Source organism: Poecilia reticulata, linkage group LG3 (assembly GCF_000633615.1).
Source record: "Poecilia reticulata strain Guanapo linkage group LG3, Guppy_female_1.0+MT, whole genome shotgun sequence".
Classification (NCBI taxonomy): Eukaryota; Metazoa; Chordata; class Actinopteri; order Cyprinodontiformes; family Poeciliidae; genus Poecilia; species Poecilia reticulata.
Genome location: NC_024333.1, coordinates 4,240,590 through 4,264,166, shown reverse-complemented (window position 1 = coordinate 4,264,166; position 23,577 = coordinate 4,240,590). Strand labels below are relative to the sequence as shown.

General features: G+C 38.8%; 1 protein-coding gene across 3 annotated transcripts in view; it reads left to right on the top strand.

The window, feature by feature from the left end:
* The window catches only part of phkb (phosphorylase kinase, beta), a 109,938-nt gene that overhangs the window by 25,189 nt on the left and 61,172 nt on the right, over positions 1-23,577 (top strand). For all 3 annotated transcript variants that reach the window (XM_008404871.1, XM_008404872.1, XM_008404873.2), the window contains 6 exons: positions 1,072-1,179; positions 1,860-1,940; positions 7,163-7,278; positions 11,607-11,670; positions 16,412-16,507; positions 20,792-20,989. In XM_008404871.1, coding sequence (XP_008403093.1) covers positions 1,072-1,179; positions 1,860-1,940; positions 7,163-7,278; positions 11,607-11,670; positions 16,412-16,507; positions 20,792-20,989 — 663 coding nt within the window. The remainder of the gene's footprint in view (positions 1-1,071; positions 1,180-1,859; positions 1,941-7,162; positions 7,279-11,606; positions 11,671-16,411; positions 16,508-20,791; positions 20,990-23,577) is intronic.

The window sequence follows — 23,577 nt, the reverse complement described above, 5'->3', positions numbered from 1 at the left end:
CTGCAGCCAAAAGGATGTCTTCTGTTTATTTGTCTACAAGCTTTGTATGCATACAGAGCGACATTTTACTGTATTTTTTTCTTAGCCCAGTCTCTTTTTCTGGTTATGTCTCCGATCACCCTCCCAGAACATGATTCTGCTACCACCAGGCGTCGCTTTGGGAACGGTGTGTTCAGGGTGATATCTAGTGTTGGTTTTCATACATATGTAACCTTTTTGATGCTCCACAGTTACCATGGTTCCTTCAAAGTTTGCAGTTTAGGTTTGCAGTCGTTCCGTACTCTTTCCATTTTCAGATGACTGAGCAGAGCTGTGTGACATATTCAAAACATTTCATTTAGTTTTATAATCTAAACCTGCTTTCATCGCTGCTCCTTTGTCTTCATGTTGGTCTTTGTTCACTAAAGTTCTCTAATTACAGGAAAATATGGATTTTTACTGACATTAAATCACAGGAATGTAAAATATGTTTATGGGGTAAAGTGTGTGACCCGGGTACGAAGGAGTCGGTACTCAACACGATCATTGGGTCAAATCCCGACCCGATGACCTTTGCCACACATCTTCCTATTCTATCACAACCCACCTTCCTGTCAACTTACAATCAAATAAAAGCCACTTGAACCAAAAATCCGTAAAAAAAAAATAATTTAATTTCTTCTAAAAGCAGTTGATTGCTGTTGATTTCAGTTAGGAGATTAAAAATTAGGTGAACACAACACCTCTTGATGACTACTGTAATAAAATAAATTGAAAACTAGCAATTTATTTCCACTTTTTACTTGTTGTCCGTCTGTGACATAACATCCACCACATTTTGTGGTTGTAATGTGAAGAAATGAGGAAAGTTTGAGAATGAGAAAAGGATCGAGAACGCTTTTGTAGGGCACCATATATTTACCTTATCTATCTTCCCGTTTACGGTTTCTTCCTCACCTTTTGAAAGTTGTTACCGTGTTGAAATCGAAAGCAACGAAAGAAATCTGCGCCTTTATCTTCCTCTGCACCATCTTCACCCTCACTTGCCCGTCTTATCTCACCCATCTCCACCTGTGTTCATCTCTCTGTCAGGTGGAGGAGTTTAAAAATGACCCCAGCCCCTCCAAGTGTCTCCACTCCGTCTTCAACGTGGACACCGGCGACGAGGTTTACACCTACGGCGACTATCACCACCTACAGGTGAGTCGGCGAACAGCCAACTGCAGAAATGAGCCAGCTTATCTTATTTTTGCTACATTCTAAATATTCAGATTAATGACGATGGGGGGCGGAAAAAGTTCACTTTCAGATCAGAAGTTAGGATGGGTAAACCTTGTTAAAGATGAAACGGCGTGAATAAATTAGCAAATAAATGACACATTATAAAGTATTAGTTGTGCAGCCTTTCTCTCTCTCTCTCTCCATGAGAGGCGAATGTGCTTTAAACTGGTGCTCAGACAGTTTATTCTTCTGTCAATGGTATTGAAAGAGGTCAATTTGGAGCGCTGCGTTTGGATGGAGCCTGTACTTCCAGTGAAGCGAGTCCAATTCAGGCGAGAGAGCCAGAAATTGAAAAATCAAAATAAGGCTGCAAAGTTGCCACGCTGCGACAAAGACGCTGAAAAATCAACAAGAGCATATAGAAGTGAAGGATTTGCTCTTCACATTAAGTCCTTTGCTGTTGTTTCTTTTCTTTCACTTTATTATTGATGATGTCTCGGTGTTACTTCTTCTAGCTAACATAAAATCTTTCTTTTTTTTTTTTTTTGCAGTATGCAATGGTTTTTGGCTGAACTGTCAGATTTGAGAATAGCACGCAGCAAATGACAGTAATTTCTCTAATGGTACTTCACTCCCAACCTTTTCTGTCGTCGCTGTAGATCGATGCGGTTTCTCTGTTCCTGCTGTACCTGGTGGAGATGATCTGCTCCGGTCTCCAGATCATTTACAACACCGACGAGGTAAACGAGACACCAGAAAGCACAAAAAAAAACAAAAAAAAAAAAAAAAAAGCAATTAGAAGCTGGTCCAGACATTTTATAAGCATGTGGTTAAGTAATTACATATTCAGTTGTAATAAATTTTCTCATTTAGGTTTGTTTTCCATCCAGTGAACTTCTCTGCTTGATTTATTTAAAAAGACATGTTTATATTTATATATGAATTTTAATGGAATTTGAAAATGTGCTTAAATGGAAACCTAACAAAGCTATAGAAAACCCTGCACACTAATCTAAACTATTCAAACGTTATATATACACATTGTGAAACAAGACACCAGTCAAGTAAAATGGATAATTACAGATCAAATTATTTCTACATTTGTAATAGCAGAGCGATGAAACACCACAGATGTTTTAGAACGTTTGCTATTTATTACACATGAAGAGGTTGCAACCGACTATCAGTTACTGTATGAAATTAAATTCCACTTATCGAGCAAATTAAATAAAGAGAGCTGTCGCAAATTAACGCAATTGTACGTCAAGTATCCTCAGCCGTAGAAAAGTAAACAGCTGAAGTAGCTTTAGTTTAAAACTGTAAAGAAAAGTCACTGGGTAACAAAACTAAGGCATAAAAATGTAAACAGCATGACTGTCTTTAGCCACTTGTGCCAATCTCAAGACACACAAGTGCTGTTCTAATAGTAGAGGTCCATTAAAGGGTCTTGCTATAATTTTTATCTACATTTAAATATAAAGAATCACTTCCAACTTTTATTATATGAGCTACAACTATTTTTAATTTCCCTCTGGAAATCTAAATTTTCTAAATATAAAAAAAAAAATGTTTTCTACATCTGTACTTTGTCAAAATATTACCTCCCAGTGAGATTTTAAAGGGACAGTTTTATGTAAAAGCGACTTTTTGGGGGGCTTTGCTTTATGTCATAATGTTATTCCCTCATGAAAAACAGAGCAGTCCTCTCCCTGTGACTCTCCTACTTGGCTCCTTCAGACTAGTCAGAGCAATTAGCAAACACCTGGTGGAACTGCAGATCTGCTGAGCTCATTATACGAGCAGCTTCTCAGTGAAACTCTAAAAACGTTGTTAAAGGGTTAATAGAGGAGCTGTGCTGTGATGGCTTCCTGAAGGCGAAGTTTCAGAAAGAGCAGGGTTTTTTAAAGAGACAGAGGCCCAATTTCAAGGCATAAAATTACAAAATAAAATTTATTTTATGTAATATTTTATATATGTATATAGCATTATTTTTAGCAACTGAAGTTAACATAGTTCCTTGATGGTGTTATCTTACAGCACAATGTGCCTGGATAACATATTACTGCCCCTTTAAAAGTATGTGATAGGAACTGTAGGTCTCCAAATTTGGGCTTATTTGAACTAAACTCTCAGCAGATACCACAGATCTGACATGAAAGCAGAATTGGAGGGGGCAATATCTCTCTTTCACATGGTTTCTTGCCTTTATAGTCTCTCTGAAATGCATAGTTAACTTCACCAGGAAAAAAACATTTAGATGATCTCCGTATGGAAGTCTAAATGTCCTCCTGGGAAATGATCCGTTCACATTTTATTTGAGTGATTCGTGCCTTTATTACCTAAAATCTGTCTCTCCCTGTACATTGATTTATCTGTCCAGCATGTTTTTATTTTCATCTTCAGCTCTTAATAAAACAAAAATAGACCTAGCTGCTTGTTAGGTTTCCATAGCGTGCCTTTTTTTTATTTTTTTATTTTTATTGTGTGGCCTCTAGGAGCAACAAGAACATCATTAATTCAGTTAGCTTAACAACCGGCTCATTCACAGCTTTACTTACTGCTACAGAGCAGTGAAATTTTTGCCCCTGGTAGAGAAATTCATTTGTTTACTAAATTGAGCTCATCTGAAGAAAGCAGAAATGTGGTCAAATATTATTCCGCTGAGCAATTAATGCATGCTGCCTGCACTTTGTTTAGACGCCCAAACGCACACGCGTATCACCTTGGTAACCTCCCGTTTTTCTCCATTTCTTACCATTGACAAAACAAATTAACAATGCAATGTTTTATGTTTATGAGGGCAGCCGTGGCTGTTCAGCAGCTTTTTCTGCCTGGTTAAACAGCGCTTACCAAATTGCATAATTCAAACCGAAGCGGCCTGCGCCCCAAACCCCGTAATAGCAAACATCAGATCCACTGAGCAGGAGCTTTTGTGATTGCTGCTCCCACTGAAAGCTGTTTGAAATGTATTTCATTCAGACTAATCACATTAGTGCCGTATTTATTAGCTTGTTGTAAGCTGTCACTGCTTGTGAAGTCTGTGGGCTTCCTCTAGGCCGAGCCTGGAAGGAAGCTGCATTGCAGTGTTTTATTTTTTCTTTTTTTATTTTCTTGCAATTGCAAAGAAAGGCTGCGCACGTCTCCTGAAGAAGAGATTCACTATCAACCTTCTGCCAGATGTCATTTTCAGTCTCACGATGCATGAAATGCTGCGACTCATTACCCCCTGCATCTTTTCTTTTTTGCATTTTTTTTTTACACTTAACAAATCTGGTGTTTTGTAAAAGTGTTCATCCTCGTTCATTTGGATTGACCCTATGCAAAATAACGCACAATATGATGTGTATGTCCATTCTGTCTGCCTCTGGTACCCTTTGATAAATCCAGTGGAATTAGGGGATTCAAAAATCACCTAATTATTAAATAGCATGTCTTTAATCTGTGAAGGCCGCTGAGTTTTGTTAGAAAACATTAGTAAACAAACTGCATCATAAAGGCTAATACAGCAGACGGGTCAGGGAGAAAGTTTTGCACTTTTAGGTCATAAAGCAATCATTAATGTGTTTTCCAGGCACATTTTACAGCATAATCAATAAACTCTTAACTTCAGTTCTTATAAAAAAAATGGTGCATATATATCAAACAAAACAAATTTGACTTCATAATGGTACTTCACTAAATAGGGCCTCTGTTTCTTTAAAAACTCCTGCTCTTTCTTAAGCTTCTGCTTCAGGAAGTCATCACAACATGGCTCCTCTATTGGCCCTTTAACAAAGTTTTTACCAGCAGAAGTAGCTCGGCAGATGTGCAGTTCCAGCAGGTGTTTGCTAATTGCTGCTGGCTAGTCTGAAAGAGCCGAGTGATGGGCTCCCTGTGAGGCAGAAGCTCGGAAGTTGGAAACTGCAGCTCTGAGGAGGAGCTTTGTCCTCGAAGGTGGAGCTACCTCCACCCATGTATTTTGCACAGCTGAATGGTTGCCATGGGAGATTAAAGTATATCTCAAACCTACACAAATGAATCAAAGCAACACTCCATGTCTGTTTTTGATGAGGGAATAACATTATAACATGTTAAAAAATGACGAACATTTACTTTATGAGACTGATCTTGTTTCTTTCAGTTAACTAGTGTTGGCATGTAATGTCGCCAACCCCAGTTGACTTCACAGAACATTTACAACTTGCCTGACAGTCACAGATTCTTGAAAACATCTCTGCGTTTTTCTGAGATCTGTGGGTCTCACTAGTTGGAAACCTCTACTTCCTGTTTATTACTGCTGTGCATAACACCAACATCTGACATTATCACGCTTTGATTCGTCCTAAACCAGTTGATGAAAACATACATAATTAATGTTTACATTTTAAAAATATATATTTTTGCGACATTTTAAAAGTTTGACAATTGAAGGGACACACACCCAATGACACTAACCAAACATTCAGAGATACAGTGGATTAGATAAGATGAAGGTATTTTCATGTGTCCGGATGGTCCAGTCAAAGTCCAAGTCTATGTTCAAGTGAAAATCTATTTTTAAGTCTCTACATTACAGAGAAATACCCCCGAAGGCCTGGGTTACACATCAGTGTAAAATTGCTTCTATTACTATTGACTATAATGTAGTATGAGTGGGGGATTAATATAAATCCACTCCACATTTTAGATTTTAAAAACTATCATTTTGAGTTGATCTTTCTTATATAAATTGATGAAAGTTTGTGGTTACGATTTCCCAAACATGAAAAAAGCTCATCTAAAAGTAGAAAGTACTCAGCTTTCCACATGCATCCCGTGTTCACAAACTCCGTCCCCAAACAGAAGCAGGATTAGTGATCTGGCATCAGTAAGACAGAGCGGCTTGTTTGGCCAGTGGGCAGTAACATTCATTAAGATACCATTAAGATACTAAAGAGTTCCTCTCGTTAATCATTCAAGTCATAAAACCCCAAATAAAGTACGCAGCAAACACCTTTCTCATTCTTCCTGCTTGGCCTCCTTCTCAAACTGGCCTATTTAAAACCTGCGCAGGCTCTTTCTCTTTTACTCGTTCTTTCTATCTTTTCCTCACCGTGCCATTTCAGATTAAACCTCCCGTCACTCGTGTACACATGAAAGCACAGTCGTGTTCAGGTCTTTTTAATGATGCAAGACCAGAAAGTCTTCGCACTTTTTTTTTCCAACGTCTTGCATCTAGTAGTCAAGGTTTTGACATCTCACAGGTCGTAGCAGTGTCTTTAAATGACACGTGCAAGAAAAGATGGAGGCTACATTTAGTTGTAGTTTAGTAATACATCACCAATACATTGGCAAGAGATCGAAGACAGGCCGTGTTTCCGATTGTTGATCTGCAGGGTAAATATCCAGACAAATCTGGATTTGTATCAAATATTGGAACTCGTTTTCAAAAGGAAAAGCCTGATCGTCTTTTCAAGTTCTAAATGCTACTTTGGGGTTTTAAATATTGCCAACAAGTGAACATTGTGTTGTAAGAATGGGTCAACTCTGTTTTTTGTTTTTTTTGTTTTGTCTTGTTTTTTTTTACTGTTACCTTCACGTATACTAATGGTACACTTTATGAGTTAGTTAAAACCTTGTCTGTAGCTGCAGGGAGAGTTTCACCTTGAGTGCTGATGAGAAATCAGTTTTCTCCTGCTCTTCGATAACCTTAGTAATCAGCCTTACATCCTTCATCCCAGATCAATACAGAAGGTCATTCGGTATTGTATAATCGTGTATTGTTGTGTCCTGTGTGTTTGTATCAATGTGTGGGTGCAGCATAAATCATGTGCTGCGATTGCTTTTTTTTTTTTTTTTCCATTTGGGAACATGTTTACGACCACCAGCTCCGACTCACTCAGTGTGTGTAAGTGTGTGTGTGTGATTGTGTGTTGTGTTTGCTCCCTGTTTTCCCAAGCCTTTCTGTTTTTGATGTTTTGATGTTTCTGTTTTTGCCGCTCAGGTTTCCTTCATCCAGAATCTGGTGTTCTTTGTGGAGAGAGCCTACAGGGTGCCCGACTACGGCATGTGGGAACGAGGCAGCAAATACAATAACGGCAGCACAGAGCTGCATTCCAGGTCAGTCAGTCTGGAACAAAAGGCTCATGAAGATTTTCTGGAATAAAAAAAAAAAAAAATCCTATAACATGTTAAAACATGGGCTGCACAGTGGCGCAGTTGGTAGAGCTGTTGCCTTGCAGCAAGAAGGTTCTGGGTTCGATTCCCGGCCTGGGGTCTTTCTGCATGGAGTTTGCATGTTCTCCCTGTGCATGCGTGGGTTTTCTCCGGGTACTCCGGTTTCCTCCCACAGTCCAAAAACATGACTGTTAGGTTAATTGGCCTTTCCAAATTGCCCCTAGGTGTGAGTGTGTGTGTGCATGGTTGTGTGTCTCTGTGTTGCCCTGCGACAGACTGGCGACCTGTCCAGGGTGTACCCTGCCTCCCGCCCGAAACGATAGCTGGAGATAGGCACCAGCAACCCTCCCGACCCCCACTAAGGGAAAAGGGTGCAAGAAAATGGATGGATGGATGGATGTTAAAACATCAAGGACAAATTTTTGTTTTCTAAACCAAAGGTTTGTCATAATTTTCCTTATTGTGCCAATCAAACTATTATTCGAAAACACACAACTGTGTTTCTCTGGAATTAATTACAATAAAATAATCATTACAAATAATAGTAGACATAGTAAACGCAAAGGGATGAAAACTAAATGGATACAGCGTGTATCTGTGTTAGCTCTGTTTATGTAGGTATCAGACTTCAGGCCTCAATCTATGGAAGTCTGAATGTCCAAAAAGTAGAGGTGGGCAGATCAATCCAAAATATCGATAATATCAATATCACATTTGTATCAGTATCTCTATTATTACCCTATGGTTGCTCAAATAAATCTGAAAAATCCTGATTATTCTTCTGTTTTGAGTCATTTGATGTTAATGCACAATGATATATACAGAGAGGAGGGGCTTAGTGCTGTCAATCATCCTCATGTAAATGTGCTAATGGTGGAAAAACAACTTACCATTACAGGAAAACTGATTATCCACCTACCTAGCATTAGCATTTATGACAGGCGGTGCTAGCTGCAGCGTAGGAAGCGGAGGGGAGGATTGAAACAACGCCACACAAAGAGTCATTGACAGCACTAAGACCCGCCTCCTGACTCTGACTGGTTGTTTTTATTTAGCACTGGAGAAAACAGAGGACCTTGATTTATTTATATATTTATTTTATTTATTAATTTTCATAGACTACCTCATGCCATACCATCACGACTTAGTGACAGTTTCAACAAATGCGTAAAAAAAAAAATAATGTGACCTACTTATTGACCTACTATAGCTTTAAGAATGCGAGAAACCCTAACACAGATCTTTATCTCATTGCCTATTTGTTGCAATGGGCAACAAAGCAACAATCAGAAATAAGGCAAGTAATCTCCATCCAGAAAAACTGCACAGGAAGAGTTCAACAATCCGAACGCTGGTCGTTAAGCCCTCATGTCCGAGCTGCAGCTCCTCTGTTCTGACCCGCTGCAGGGAGCTTTTGTTACCTGCTTCTAACTAACTTATCATCCAAGGTCAAACTCGCCTCCCTCTCCTCTATCAGCGTCTTGATAAAGATCCTCAATTTCTGCCATGGCTTATCTCCTGGAAGCATGTTTTTTCTTCTTCTTTCCCTCTGACAATCCAACACTATTGGCAGCAGCTTGCCAAGATATCCCGCGGGGGAGATAACTAATTCAATGTGTTTCTTGTGCTTCTTGCTGCTACGCTTTTGATTTTCACAATTAGCGACCGAGTTTCTACATGTAGTTGTGTAATAGCAACTCGGATGCTGTGCGTAAATTGTAAACAATGAGGCTGACTTGTTTTAAAGCAGTTATATGTAAACTAGATCTCAAAATGAACGGAGAAGTCCTTTTCTCTGCTTGTGGGTTAAATAGAAATGAACTGGAAAGCCTGTTTGCATTGGGGAGAGGATTTATTTGTACATAGCAAATGACTAACTTTTGCCTCTGGAGAACGTTTTATCGTCACGTCCGATCTATTAAATAGATTTAAGATTGAAGATAAATTTGACTGAAAGAAGCATGTCTAATCCCACCAGCATTGTTTCAGGTTTTAATGAGTCAGATGTAATCGGATGCACACTGTTCAGCATCTGCCTGTTCCTTCAGAGCCATAGGAAAATAACTGTCAGTGTATTGCCTTTGTACAAATATGAAAGTGTAACATTCACAATATGATTAGCAGATAAGCTAGGCTGCCACTCTTGGCTCTGACAGTGCCATGTGTGCAGCACTAAGAGAATTAACATTACATTTATAGATGGTCAGTTAAGTATTAAAAATTAAGTATTAAAAATCAACAAGGACATTAACATATCCCACGAAACCCAAGAGAACACTGTAAATCATGCCACTGATCCCAATGAACAGGCTCTATTCAGAATGGGAATGTCGAGATTCCCTTAATTTCCTCACTTTTAGACCGACATTGCACATTCTTCAATATGTAAGAAAAGTTGACAAGTTTGACCTCTAGCTTTAGTATTTGTATTGATATTTATTATGTAATGTATTGAGAATTTATATTTCAAGTTTGAAAGTATGAAAATGATTATAGAGTGTAAATTTGTTCCTCTAGTGTACACTTTGTAGTTGTTCATTGTTCCAACTGCTGTTTTACTGGCAGACCAAAACAGTATCAGTAGAGCTTTTCTTGGCTTTTTATGCACATATAAACTGTTTCTAAAGGCACTTTTCAATTTCTTATCATTTTTCTAATAAACCCTGATCCTGCTTTGATCTGTGTTTTTGCACTGCAAACAGGTAAAGCGGCAATAATATGAGAAATGTTTTTTTGAGGTGTTTAAAGACGTTGTGACTGGCTTCATTTCTTTAAACGTGAAGCGTTTCCCCATTTTTGAGCCGATTATATTTGTGTTGCTCTGCAAACATCACTGCTCGGCTCTTATCTTACATTCTGAAAGCTGCAGCTTTCAGAACGTTCTGTTCCCTGGTAAAGCTTCCACTAACTTGTAATTAGCCAAGAAAGTTCTTGCTGTTAAAGTTGGTGGCTTGCCCTGCCCAAAATGAAGCATTTGCAACTAAAATAATGTTTTGTTTTGTTTTTTAACTAATTTTGAGTAGAGGTTGTGTCAGCGTTTCGGTTTGCTGGAAGCAGAATTCAAAAGGACTTGAGATTTTGTTTTGTTGTAGTAAAACAATGTGGAGGTAATCTGTGCAGAAGGAAATATTTTTCCATTGTGGTTTCTACACCAACAAACTCTAGTTTGTTTCTACACCAACAAACTTGTAGAAACAAGTCTGGTTGGTTTTGGGAGGTGTGAGCGTGTAATCGAACTCTGGTGCGAATCAAAAACACGGATTATGGTTCACCTGAACACCAAGGTTTCTGTTCAGTTGACGGGAACTCTGGCGCAGTTGAATTCATTTCTGAATGCCGAGCGGACCGGAGACCGCACCAACGCAGCAGATTTCCCCTTTTGCATTCACCCAGAATGCAACCAAAACAAACGGGCATCTGTCAATTTCAAGAGAAATCCTACAACCTCTAAAATCTGACACCACTTCAGTTTTATTCACATTTTATTCAAGATGTGCTCAGTGTCTTCTTCAGAGGTTTTTGCGTTGCTTCCTTTAACGGTTGTTGTTACAGCGCCGCCACAGACGATGGAGTGAACAGGTTGCTCTAAGGTATTTGATTTGTTTCACAGTGCAGTGAAAATGCAATTTTGATTCCCAATCAAACCATGTCTGCCAGACTACCAGGTGTGAAAACACTCTTTGATGGTTTACACAGCAATGATGGTCACTTTAAATGATCCTGGAAAAACAATTTGAAGAGGATTTTTAAACTTTCTTTGCTTAAAGAAAGTTTTGACTTTGCATTTAACTCACCTGAAATGCTTAACTTCCACTGCTTGGGTGAAGCATCTGCAGCAACATCAGAAGTCGTCTTCACTTTTCCTCCAGATCTCCCGTCTAATTTTCTTTCTGGGCTCCAATCTCCACTTGGTAGAAATGGAGACGCAGCAGTGAAATGGATTTGCTTTTTATCTGCATTGCAATCACAGCGGTCAGTCACTGTGAAATCCATATATTCTTTATTTATGATTTTCCGTTTTTTTTTTTTTTCTGAAGAGACGCTTTATTTACACCAGACTACAATCTCAAGAGCCTTCAGCTTTATTAAGTCCTGCCAGATCTGTAAGATCACGATTTGAATTGGGCAGCGTTTTATGAAAGCAGTTGGGTTAATTCAGACAGAAAAAATATTACAGTATTAAACACTGTAATACAAAGGTTATTGTTTCAGCTAATAACCTTCAGTGTGGTTATAATGTGGTTAATATTTGGTGTTTCTTCTCATTCCAGCTCTGTGGGTCTCGCTAAAGCTGCTCTGGAGGCCATCAATGGATTCAACCTGTTTGGAAATCAGGTATTTGAACTTCACTCCATGCACATATTTTTTTTCTGACTGAATAAAAGTTAAATGCACTACTTCTGAATTCAAGAACGCCCGGGTCTGTTTCAGCAGATACTTTATGTTTGCACACACTGTGATCGATGGCCGCAGTTGATCCCGGTTTGGCTCCCCCGCCCGCCCTTTCGCTAAATCCATTAGTGCGCATATTTATTTATTTTTTCTTGCTTTGTAAGACAGAAAAACGGAGTCATTCATTAGACCTGTCAATGGATTAGAAGTAAAGATATTTTTTTTCCCTCTCGTTCTTGTCAACAATTGGACGGGACCCAGGATTAGCTTATCTGGCCATTAAATCCCCCAGAAGTTTAGAGAGTTCCTAAGATCATTATTCGTCGCTGCAGGTTTCACTGCAAAGCTCCTGGTTGGTTTCTTGTCTCCTTTTTCAGACTGCTGTGAAAAAGAAAAGGTTTTTGGACCGATCTGTCAGCTAGAAAAAGGAATCGGTCAATTTCGCTTTGATTGGCTCTGATCGATGACTGACAGGTCAATGGCTGCTAAATGCATGTCAGAAAAAGAACAATCTACTGAATGATGGAAGCAAAACGGACATTCAGAAAATACAAAAATTGTTGAACTAATATCATGGGAAGGATTATTGGTGTATGAATTTTTTATAAAAAAATAAAAAATAACAAAGTTATGTGGAATATACTAAAAGGCAACAAATTGGCGCCAATTTATGTTTTCGCATCCACCTGAATAATATGTAGTTGCGACCCTGCTAAAAGGTGTAATTGGGAAAAACTGATAGAATACCAAGTGTATAGATTTTTCAGGTGGAAATGATGAGTTCCATGAATTCTCTGTGAATTTGGGGCCAGATAAAATAAAATAAACTTAACAACATAAACTATATAACCTAATGTCCAGACTCTGTTATAAACAGGTGGGATGGAGGTGTGGAGCTGCGCTATGACGTGTTTTACTAGCAGTTAATGTAAACTGAATTGTGTCAAACAATTCAGTTTACATAGTTTATATATAAACTATGTATAACAATAGTTTATATTTGCAGTTATCAACTATTGTTAGGTAGTCAGAATACGTTTTCTACCTCTACCTATTGGTTTCTGGGCACTGTTTTGTTTTCTTGTTTTGCATTTGACTATTTTTAATTGTTTGAAATAAAATAAATAAATGAATCAAACAGTACAGCAACACTTTATTTGAAGGGTTGTGCATAAGACTGACTCCTTTATGTTCATAACATCTGTCATGAACATAAAGTCCCTATGAATGTTTATGACTTGTCATGAAGTGTCATTCGGTAAATAATGACACTTTTAATGCAAAGTTGACACTTTTAATGGAAGTTATAGAACATTAAAAAGCATTAAAAATGCTATTATTTACCAAATCATGTAAAGTTGGCATTTTTAATAGACTTTAGATGCAACTTTTAGTACAACTTTACATTAAAACTGTCATTATTTACCGAATGACACTTAATGACAAGTCATAAACATTCATAAAGACTTCTTCATGTTCATGACAGGTGTTATGTCATGTTTATGACAGTGTCATGCCAGTCTTATTAAATAAAGTGTATAACCCTTCAAATAAAGTGTTACCGTCAATACAATATAAAATGGTTAAATGTATCAAAATCAAGAAGTCACATCATTTATTGCTTTCAACAGACAGTGCATACTTTACTAAACTGTGTTTTGAGTTTTTAAAATCCTTTAAATGTCAGACATTTGCTTTAGTGCAGAACTGTTATTAATGTTGAACTTAACTCCATGTCTCCAGAGTTCTGCTCCTATCAAAGAGCCTCCATCTTTTGGTTGGAGTTACATTCTTTAAAAAAAGAGAAAAAAACAGATTTAAACAGACTTGGAAATTGGCAGGTTGCACCTTACAAGAAACCAGAAAGCAGGCAAAGTCTTATCAGCAACTTTCTACTCAAAATGGGTTCTGTTTTCAAGCTGAGCTTGTTGAATGGATTTACTGACGTGTCAGCTTTATGATCCATGCTGCGCAGAGCATCTGTAGATGTGTGAGTGTGTGTTTCATCAAGTCTGCTACTCCTATGTGGGAATGCTTGTGCACCAGCTTTCCTCTTTCTTATTAATGACCCTTATCAATCTTGATTTCCCAGCTGACTCTCAGCCGTCCAAAACCAAACCAAACTCCCCCAGCGCCTCAAAGCGGAACATTTATTACAAACCACACTCCGCTATCGCACTTATCGCCGACTCCAGACCGTGTGCTTGTGTATCACATTTAGTCTTTATGCCGGCTCAATGGACACTCTGCTTACAGGTCCAGGGAGTTTATAGTTTTCCTCCGCTGACCACCCCCGCCTCTGACCAGTTGCAGGGATGCAGCTTTTCTGCTCCAGACAAACTGAACTGGAGAGATAAAACTAATATCATCAGCTTTGAAGGCACATTTACGGCTCCTTGAATCCATGTAAACACCCCTTCTTATTATTTTTCTTCCATATCAGCAGCGCCAGCATGTCTTATGTTAGATTATCCATTGAGATCTTTCAAATAGTGAATATTTCTTATTAAATTTCTGTTTACCTCCATTTTCTGTGTGGCTTTTTACCGTTTTTATGTTGACATTACATAACATTTTCTGTCACAAAAATATAAAGCACGGTTTTCTTTGTCAGCCATGACGAACAATTTTTTCCAAGAATTAGAAAAACTGATCCAAATTACAATAGTTTATATTAGTGGCAATTAAAAGCGTGTATCTGTTTAATTAGAAGCTCTGCAGGGTTTCCCTCAGTGTATTATAAGCCTGGCGGGCCACCAGGCTTAGCATTGCTTATTTTTTTTACGTTTTTTTAAATGTTTGCATTTTTAAGACTTTCTAGTTGGTATTCAGATATTAATTTTCCAGTCTTCCAATAACACATAATTATCAAGTGATATTTTCATATTTCTTGTCAATCTTAAAAAATGTTTAACTCAAAAATATGACAGGTGGCTTTATGAATGACTGCCGAGCGCCCCAACCAGAGGGCTTTTTTATCGTATTTGATGCAATAAACCAAGTTTTTTTCAATTCCAATCAATTTTGATTAATCAATAAAGAGGAGGCAATTTAATCAGTAGTATAAGACTTTATACTTTTCCTAATTTTACAGCCATGTTGAGGGAAAACTGTTGATATTTAATGTATTTTACAGATCAGGGATTCTGTTCATTTTGCTCTGTGATCAGAACTGTTCAACATCTTTACAGTCTTTGTATTTTAGTGGAAATGAGATTTTTAATCCTTCACGTTTTTTTTTTATCCCTCAGCCTTTGCTCTGAATGTTACTAAAACAAAAGACTCCAAGTAAAAACTTTTTGGATTGAAATTAAGCTGGCATAGCAACAAAAACACATGTTGTTTTCTTATTTGCATATAAACAAAAGCTTTTTGTTCATATTTAAACAAAAAGATATATGAACATCTTTACCCTGCAGATGTACACCGATTGAGGTTTTTTCTCATATAACAATCTGACATATTGTTACTCTGAAAACAAGCAGTTTATATTTGTGCAGACAATCTAATGCAGACCTTATGTGTCTTTTCTTACTGTTTTTCTGTTTGTTTTAATTCACCAGATTGTTTTTTTTTCTTTCCTTAGTTTCCTGTGAGATTCTGCTTAAATAGCTTAAATGTATATTTCACAGACTTCAGTCACATAAAAATAAAAACAAGAAAAAAAATGGAAGTTAGTTTCACAAAACTGACTGAAAGACTAAATTGATTTCTTTAAAAATATAATATTAGGACATTGTATAACACTAAACATTCATGAAAACATGAAAAAGAGACACAATTGATGGAAGTGCATGCTGGTTCACATCTCCACTGCCTGTCTAGTCCCAGCCATATATATTAACCTTACTTTTCAGGTCTGAATGTGTTCATTGATACTTCTACAGATGTATATAATTCTCTTCTACTTTAAGCCGATTTTATTTTCCACTGGCATGTCGCTCAGCTGCCTCCGTTTCCGTCCAGCAGCGATCGGCACTCTGCAGATTGCCAAAGGAAAGATTGCTGATTTGACTAAAAGCCCAGACCTGTTTGGGGGAAGAAAACCAGATTCTAGCAATATTCATACATTATGCATAAGACTTGCATTAAAAACTGCTTAGCAGGTTTCAGCGGTGACTGGGTTGCTTTTATGTGAGCACAGCTGATGAAGCGGACTGGAGCCGGAAAGGTTTGATCACTTAAAAAAAAAAAAAACAACCTGAACAGCTTTACTCCCCTCTTCTCCTCCCCTCCTCCTCCGTTTCCTAAAGATATTTAAGTGTAGTGGATGAACAGCCGACATTGTGGTTGTTGCTCTTCATCTCCCTGCGAGGATTTTTGAAGTGATAAAATAACTATCAGTCCTGCGCTGTTCAAACACTCCCACGTTCAACTTCAAACAAGTATGCAAGCCAGAAATATCCGCCCGACTTTGCAGGGAAAACGGCGTGTTTTTGATGTGTGGAGGCATGAGGTGAGAAGTTGAGGGCTTCAAAGCCAAGTGGTTTTATTTATTTATTTTATTTATTTTTTCTTTCTTTCCTCAGATAAATGATGGATGACTTGCCAAGTGTGAATGTTTGTGGGTGTGCGCATTCAGACTGGAACACTATTAGCTGCCACTTTACCTGTGAAGCATGAACAGTTCCTAAGTAACTGTGCTGTTGTTTTGTTTGTTTGTTTTTCCTTGCCCCCGCTGCAGGGCTGCTCGTGGTCTGTGATATTTGTGGATCTGGACGCTCACAACAGGAACCGACAGACCCTGTCCTCCCTGCTGCCCAGAGAGTCTCGCTCACATGTGAGTCAGTCCTGGAAGCCCTCTGTGTCCAATCACAGCCGAGAACACCGACCCCAGCACAGGAGCTGAGAACCACTCAGACCTTCACTTATGTCACACAGTTTGATGGATTATATCTCCCATCAGTTTTCTGTTTTACGGATCAGCCCTTCTCTCAGGTTGTACGGTGAAAATTCTAGATCTTCATCATTCTCTCTCGGGATCTTTAGAAATGTCTTGTTTTTCACCAATTAACAATAAAATCACAATATTTGGATTGTGAACTGATAAATCAGCATTACTGTCAGTATCGGTCCATGTTTGTAGATATTTAAGATATTTGGATCGGTCTGATGAGTAAAACTGGTTCTGATAATAATAACCAATGTAGGGCTGAAACGATTCCTCGAGTGATTCGAGTACCTCGATTATTAAAATTCCTCGAGGAAAATTGACCTGCCTCGAAGCTTCGTTAATTTATGTTTTATCATTTAGCGCACCGTGTTTCAGCCGGAACATTATTTGCGTTGAGCGGAGCTCTGACTTCCACCTCTGAGTTGTTGACGGAAGCTACGTGTTAGCGGCATAACGTCCAATCTTCAAGTTCGGCCCGCGGGGATTTTACTGATTGGTGATAATTCCGGGTTTTCATCGTTTTTGTGGGACCAATAAACATCCTTAAAATGACCGGCGCGATGCCGGGAGTTCGGCAGCCTTTCTGCTCCGGAGCTGCTGGTTGAACGGCGGGAAGAAGCTGAGGAGGATTTCTACAGGTGAGCGGAGAGACTGAACACGGCGGGCGGCTGAGGGTTGATGCTTACAGGGTAAGAGCAGCTTTACGGACGAACCGCACAATAAACTTATATCATCCCGGTCTGAACAAACGGGAGGCGGAACATGGCTGGTAGATGAGTTTCTGAACAGAGGAGCCGTAAATATCCCTTATTGCTCCCCCGGTCTACAAAAAAGTAACTGGTAGGGAAGCTCAAATGTGGAAAAAATAGACTGATGTTGATATCCGATAGTAACACTGGTGTTATGGAATATTTACCAATATTTTATTTCATAATTGTTTTTATCCGATTACTCGATTAATCGTAACAACAATTAATCGTGCTGCTGCCGCTAGTCTGAAGGAGCTGAGTGGAGATTGGTTCCCTGTGAGGTGGGACGTCGACTGGGACTGAAGCTTCAGCCTTCAGAGAAATATGCAGTACTTTGTATGATGGTGTTAAGCTGTAGCCTAATGGCTGCCACTGGAGATTAAAGGATTTCTCAAACATATATGAATAAATTAAAGCAGAACTCCAGCTCTGTTTTTGATACGGAAATGACATGACATGAGATAAAGCTAAAAAAAAGTCAATTTTGCATAAACCCTGCCCTTTAGTAAAGGAGTGTATATTTATCTGTGAAACACCACCACTATGTAGAGGGTAATGTTTTTACTGTTGACAAAAATGTCCATTAATTGCTTTATAATTACATGAACAAATCCAGCTGCCTGCTTTCTTCCTCCAGATCATCTCTCATCCTGTCGTTTCCAACCAGCTCCAATTAACAAACAAGTTTCACCACTTCTTCTTATGCTTTTGACAAAATGCAAACAATCACAAACTGCTCCAGGCAACTCGCCTCGTTATTAATATTATAACAGCTACGCAGAGCACAGGCAGTCTGACACTTTTCTTGCGACTAGCTGGTAGCGAGTTAAACAGACAAAGTAGGCTCTGTGCTGACGACTCCAAAAACATCCTGCTGAATGATAATTAATTTAGCATTAGCAGCAGGAAGACTTGAGTGCTGACTCCAGGAGGGTTCTTTTAGGATTTAACTCGACCTTCTTTTCCCTCGTTCTGCAGGTGGTGGAAACAGAAAAACATCAGTGTGTGTTTGCAAGGGGAAAAAAACAGGAAAAGTCGGTTCACTAATGCAAGATAATTTATTTAGATAAATATACATCTTTGCGCCACGTCAGTCTTGTCAGGGTAAAACAGAATGACTGCAGTGGTGCTGCGAATTTAAACTTAAAGTTTTATCGCAATATTCTGGGATGCTGTTGTGATTGCGATAAAAGGGACATTACATTTTAATTCTTTTACTTGGAAAAACATACCAATTTGTCAATTCATTTTGTAGGACACCAGTCAGATTATGTGTGATTTGTATCACTAAACTGCATATATTAACTACATCTAATCATATTTTCAAATTTATTAAGTTTTGATACTCTCATTGATCATTTTTCTTGAGAAAATAGTCAAGCTAACACTCCCGACAGTACGGACAGGTTTAAGCATCATCAATTGGAATTTGCCGTGGAAACAATAAATAAAAATGATTATTGTCATGATAAATGATAAACGATACAATACACGCCCAACCCTACTTTGATGTAACACTTTTGGCAACATTATGGAGTGATTCTCTGTGAAAAGCCATATCTCCATTTGCTCATTTTAAGAGCATTTTTGCCTACCAGGACTTTTGTTTTTATTCTCTCCCAAACTGTAGCCTGCCACACACGCACACACGCACGCACACACACACACACGTCAAAGGCTAATCGCACACATCAGACGAACCCACACCCCCGTGTCGATTCTAAATTTCAATTTTGAGCCGCGTTTCTCCCTTTCAGTCGATCATTACGCCACCTGTGCTGCTGATTGTTCGGCGTTCAGAAAGATTTAGCGAAAGTGAGAGGTGGCCTCACGGCAAATGTGGGAATGGGGGGGGTGAAACAGAATCAGGAAAAGAAAGTAGGGGCAAAATTATTTCCTTTTTTTCACTCCGCCTCTTGCAGACACTTCAGTGATCACATTTGTATGTATTTGTGGGTGTGTGTGTCTGTGAGAGAGAGTGTGTGTGCTGAATGTATCGGGCAGAAAAGCCACCTGTCAGTATTTGAGGAATCAAATGAGTGTAATTAGAGGATCAGAGGGCCGTTTCAGCCATGTTAGGCTGACATTAAGGGGGAGGAAGCAGTGAAGGGGTTGCAACAGTGCAGGATTATGTCAAGATAAAGATACTAATACCATATCGGTGCTGCTTGTTGTGCGTCAAAGGATCCAATTTCAATATTCGGTCGCCCGTACGAGGTTCTGCTCTGCTCTGCTCTTTGTCGAGCGACAGTAGCCAAGCGGTTTACCTTGTCAATATGCACACTGGAGTTGTAATGAGATGTCAGATAAAAGGGCCGGGGCTAAATGCCTCTGCCCCAGCCTTTGTTCCTGCAAAGATCAGCGCAAATTGAGAGAGAATCCAATACAAAGAAGCATCAAGCAGACCTGGAGAGAGACGCACTCGGTTAGCCGCTTGTTGAATGAACTCATCGCAGCTCTGAGGAAACTTATTGTCCAGGCAGCCGAGTCTATTCATTAAGAAAACGCAGGAGCTTTATTTTTGGAAACCCGCGCCTGATTGATGAAGTGAAATTATTTCTGGTTGCTCTATGTGAATGAGGGCTCTCTCCCCCCCCCGCCCCCCTGCTCAATACGTTGTGTAGTCATAGTGGCCTCTTAAGTCAAATGACATTGTTTATTCCTAATGAGTGGTTCTGTTACAGTTCAGTCAGATGCGGTTCGTCCATTTGGAAGAAAATTAAAACAGAAATATTTTTAGCCTTTATTAGTGCCGACTTATAATGAGAGCTGAAACATTTAGTCAGATTAATTGTAATGAATCAAGTATTGAAATAATCGTCAACTAAATTAGTAACAGATTAGTCGTTTACTGGAGTATATTGTCTTATAAATGACCAGTTGCTGAAACGGCAACATATTCAGAGCAAAAGCCAAATATTATTTTAATTTTTTAATGGCTATTATTAATATTTGTTTTTTAATCAAGTGGCATAGTTTTAGTTTGACCTGGTTAAAATTTTGTAAAAAAAAAAAAAGAAAAGAAAAAAAAATCTTCAATTAAGCACCTTTTCGTATCCAGTTAATGATCTGATAATCCAACAATAATCAACAGATCAGCTTTATGATGTGTTGATGTTAAGACTAAGCTTTTCACATTTTGATGTTATAAGTATTATTTTTAGCTGCTCATGGATCCTTTGCTTCAAATGAGCAAGCATACTCTGCTTTCTTATTTGAAAAAGGAATTGACTTACATTATTTGCATTTTGAATCTGTTGTATAAAATAAGCTCAAGAGGTTACATGGCAAACTGCAGAATCCAATCAATTGTGAAAATAATAGATGGAATAATTGATAACTAAAATAATCAGTCGCATCCCTACTTCTGATGCTGTTAAGTTGAGACTCTGCCAGCGATTTGCTGTGTTTCGTCTGACAGAACACCGACGCCGCCTTGCTCCCGACCATCAGCTACCCGGCCTTTGCGGTCGATGATGACGCTCTCTGCAGCCAAACACTCGACAAGATCATCCGGAAGCTACGAGGCAAATATGGCTTCAAGCGTTTCCTGCGCGACGGCTACCGCACTGCGAACGAAGACCAGAACCGCCGCTACTACAAACCTGCCGAGATGAAGGTGAGTGTTAGGACTCCAGGTGGGATTCTTCTTTATGTTAAATGGTTGTTCAAAGAGTTCTGGACTGGTCATACACAGTTGTTGTTGTTGTTGTTGTCCTTTTGGCTCCTCCCACCATTGGGTTGTCATGGTACTACAGCCGCCTGCAGCTGCTCCGTTTCACACCCAATGATTGGCCTCACTATTTAAGTGAATATATTTGTTTAAATATATGTAAATGTATATTTATATTTAAATATATTTGATATATTAATATAAAAATATATTAAAACAAATATATGGATTTGTTTAAATGACAGTACGATGTTTGCCAATATCACAAAGTATACCAATCTGATTTTGATTCAGTATAATCCACAAATCTGCGATACATTGTGCCTATCTAACGCAGCCAATTACATCTCTTTCAACTCACAAAAACATTTAAAAGAATTTTCCCCCCTAAGTTCCTACAGACATTGAAATAAAAGTTCAAAATTTCAAAATAAGACATCCTAAACTTGATGATATAAATTAACGTTTTGAATCATATCGTGAATCATTTAATTTGTATATATCAATGTATAGCTACACCCCTACTTAGCAGGTGTGGATTTTAAATGCTGATGTCATGTTTTGTGGTAAGCTTCTGACCCACATACGAGAACTCTCAGGAAACTGTTCTAAAGTTTGGCAGGTTTATTAAAATACAGGAAGCTGCGTAGATTTCTGGTCCTTTCTGGTCCAGGGGGGGGTTTAACTCCGATATCGGAGCAGTAGGATGAATGTCTCAAGGTGAGATTCGGGAAACAATCTTACTGGTTGAATAGGATTGTTTGAATCCAGAGAGAAGTGAGGAGTTGACAGCAGAGGATTCAAGGGCGGACAGGTTGAGTAAATCCTGGAGGATCAGATCCAGGAGGGAACACGGGCGGTAACCGTAGGAACAGGCACGAGGAACGAGGTCAGCGCAGAGTTGAGTTAACAACGAGGAGTTACTCAGATTGTTAGAGGCACCACACGGGTTGACACCGCAGCCAGCTGCTCTGAAGCGCCTGCTGGCTGATTAGGAGCAGGTGTGCAGGAGCATCCTGCTCAGCCACGCCCCCTGGTGGAAACCTGCAGCTCTACAAGAAACAGAAACACCAAACAACGCACCCAGCTAGCTCCGTGACAGCACAAACTGAGGCTAAAAGAGACAGTCACTGAGAACGCCAGGCAGCAAGAATGGATTCATTTCAGTTTTCAATGATTGAAAAATTCTTCTAATAATCGGAACAAAATGCCTCTCGTCTCGATTGAACTTTTGCACACTTTGTTACATTACAAGCTTGTGATTCCTGGGATTTTTGTGAGACATCCCGACATTAGATTAGATCAGATTCGTCTTCACTGTTGTTGCATATGTATAGGTACAGAAAATGGAAATTTGGTCTCTAACCAGAGAAGTAGCACAAATAGTGAGATACATACAGAAATAGGCAGAAGGTCAAATAAATGATATAAATACAATCACATAAAAAATATATTGAAGAATTTTATCTGAATTGGGATTTTATGAGACATCCCAACACAAAGTAGCACATCACTGTAAAGTGCAAAAGAAAGGCCAGGACAGGAAGTTTTAAAGCAAAGTTCTGTTATTCCAGCTTTGAGTATCTGAAACTAATCAATCCATCATCTGAAAATGGTAAGAGAATGGAAAAACAACTCAAACTCAGAAATTAGCTTATAAGTCTGGAAAAAAAACCATAAAATGTCTAAAATTTACATTCAGGTCATCATAAAACAGGAAGTGTTGTTAATGGAATGGGTCGCATGCTTTAGTTTGTAAGCTTAAACCAAAACGGTGACCTTTGAACCTGTCCTGTGGCAGTTTGAACTTAGAGGTCGTCCTGCAGACTTCCTCTAAAAGCAAATCATCCATCAAACAGGGCCTAGTTAAAGTTTTAGTAGTGGTTTTAGTGATAATCGATTAAACTGAGGCCTTCAGAAATATTCAAAACCAACGCAAAAACATCCGTGCGACATTAACGTTTAGTTTAGTAAAAATATTCTTTTTGAGAAAAAATTTTGTTCTTTTTGTTTTCATTTTTAAACATACTTTGTATTTCAAAATATACCGAGAAGTTTAATCCTAAAATTTGGGTGGCCTTCATGACTCTTTTACAAACTCCTTCCTGTTTCCCAAACATCTTACTTTGACCTCTTCTCAGCGATCATCTGCTCATGTTTATGCACCAGTGAGTTTCTTGTCCTTTTGCAAATCCGACACGTAAATTTTGAGTCGACGTTAACTAGTGTTCACACCGTCATTAAGGAACGGCGTGATCCAATCAGGCAGAAGAGACGCAATGCAAAACAAAACACGGCTTCAGCCGCAGAGTTTCTGTCACTGAACTGATGAGCTGCGACGAGGGTTGTTCTTCAAGCTCACTGCATCGGTCAGTCAGGAGATCAGAAGGTGTTTACCGAAAGACAATTTAGGAATTGTTGTTGTTTTATGTTATAAACTATAAATGGCAACACGTGCCAAACAAATCTTTTCAAATTGTTTTTCACTATAGGCCAAAGTTGAACATCTGAATTCATAGCACAAGCCTCCTTTG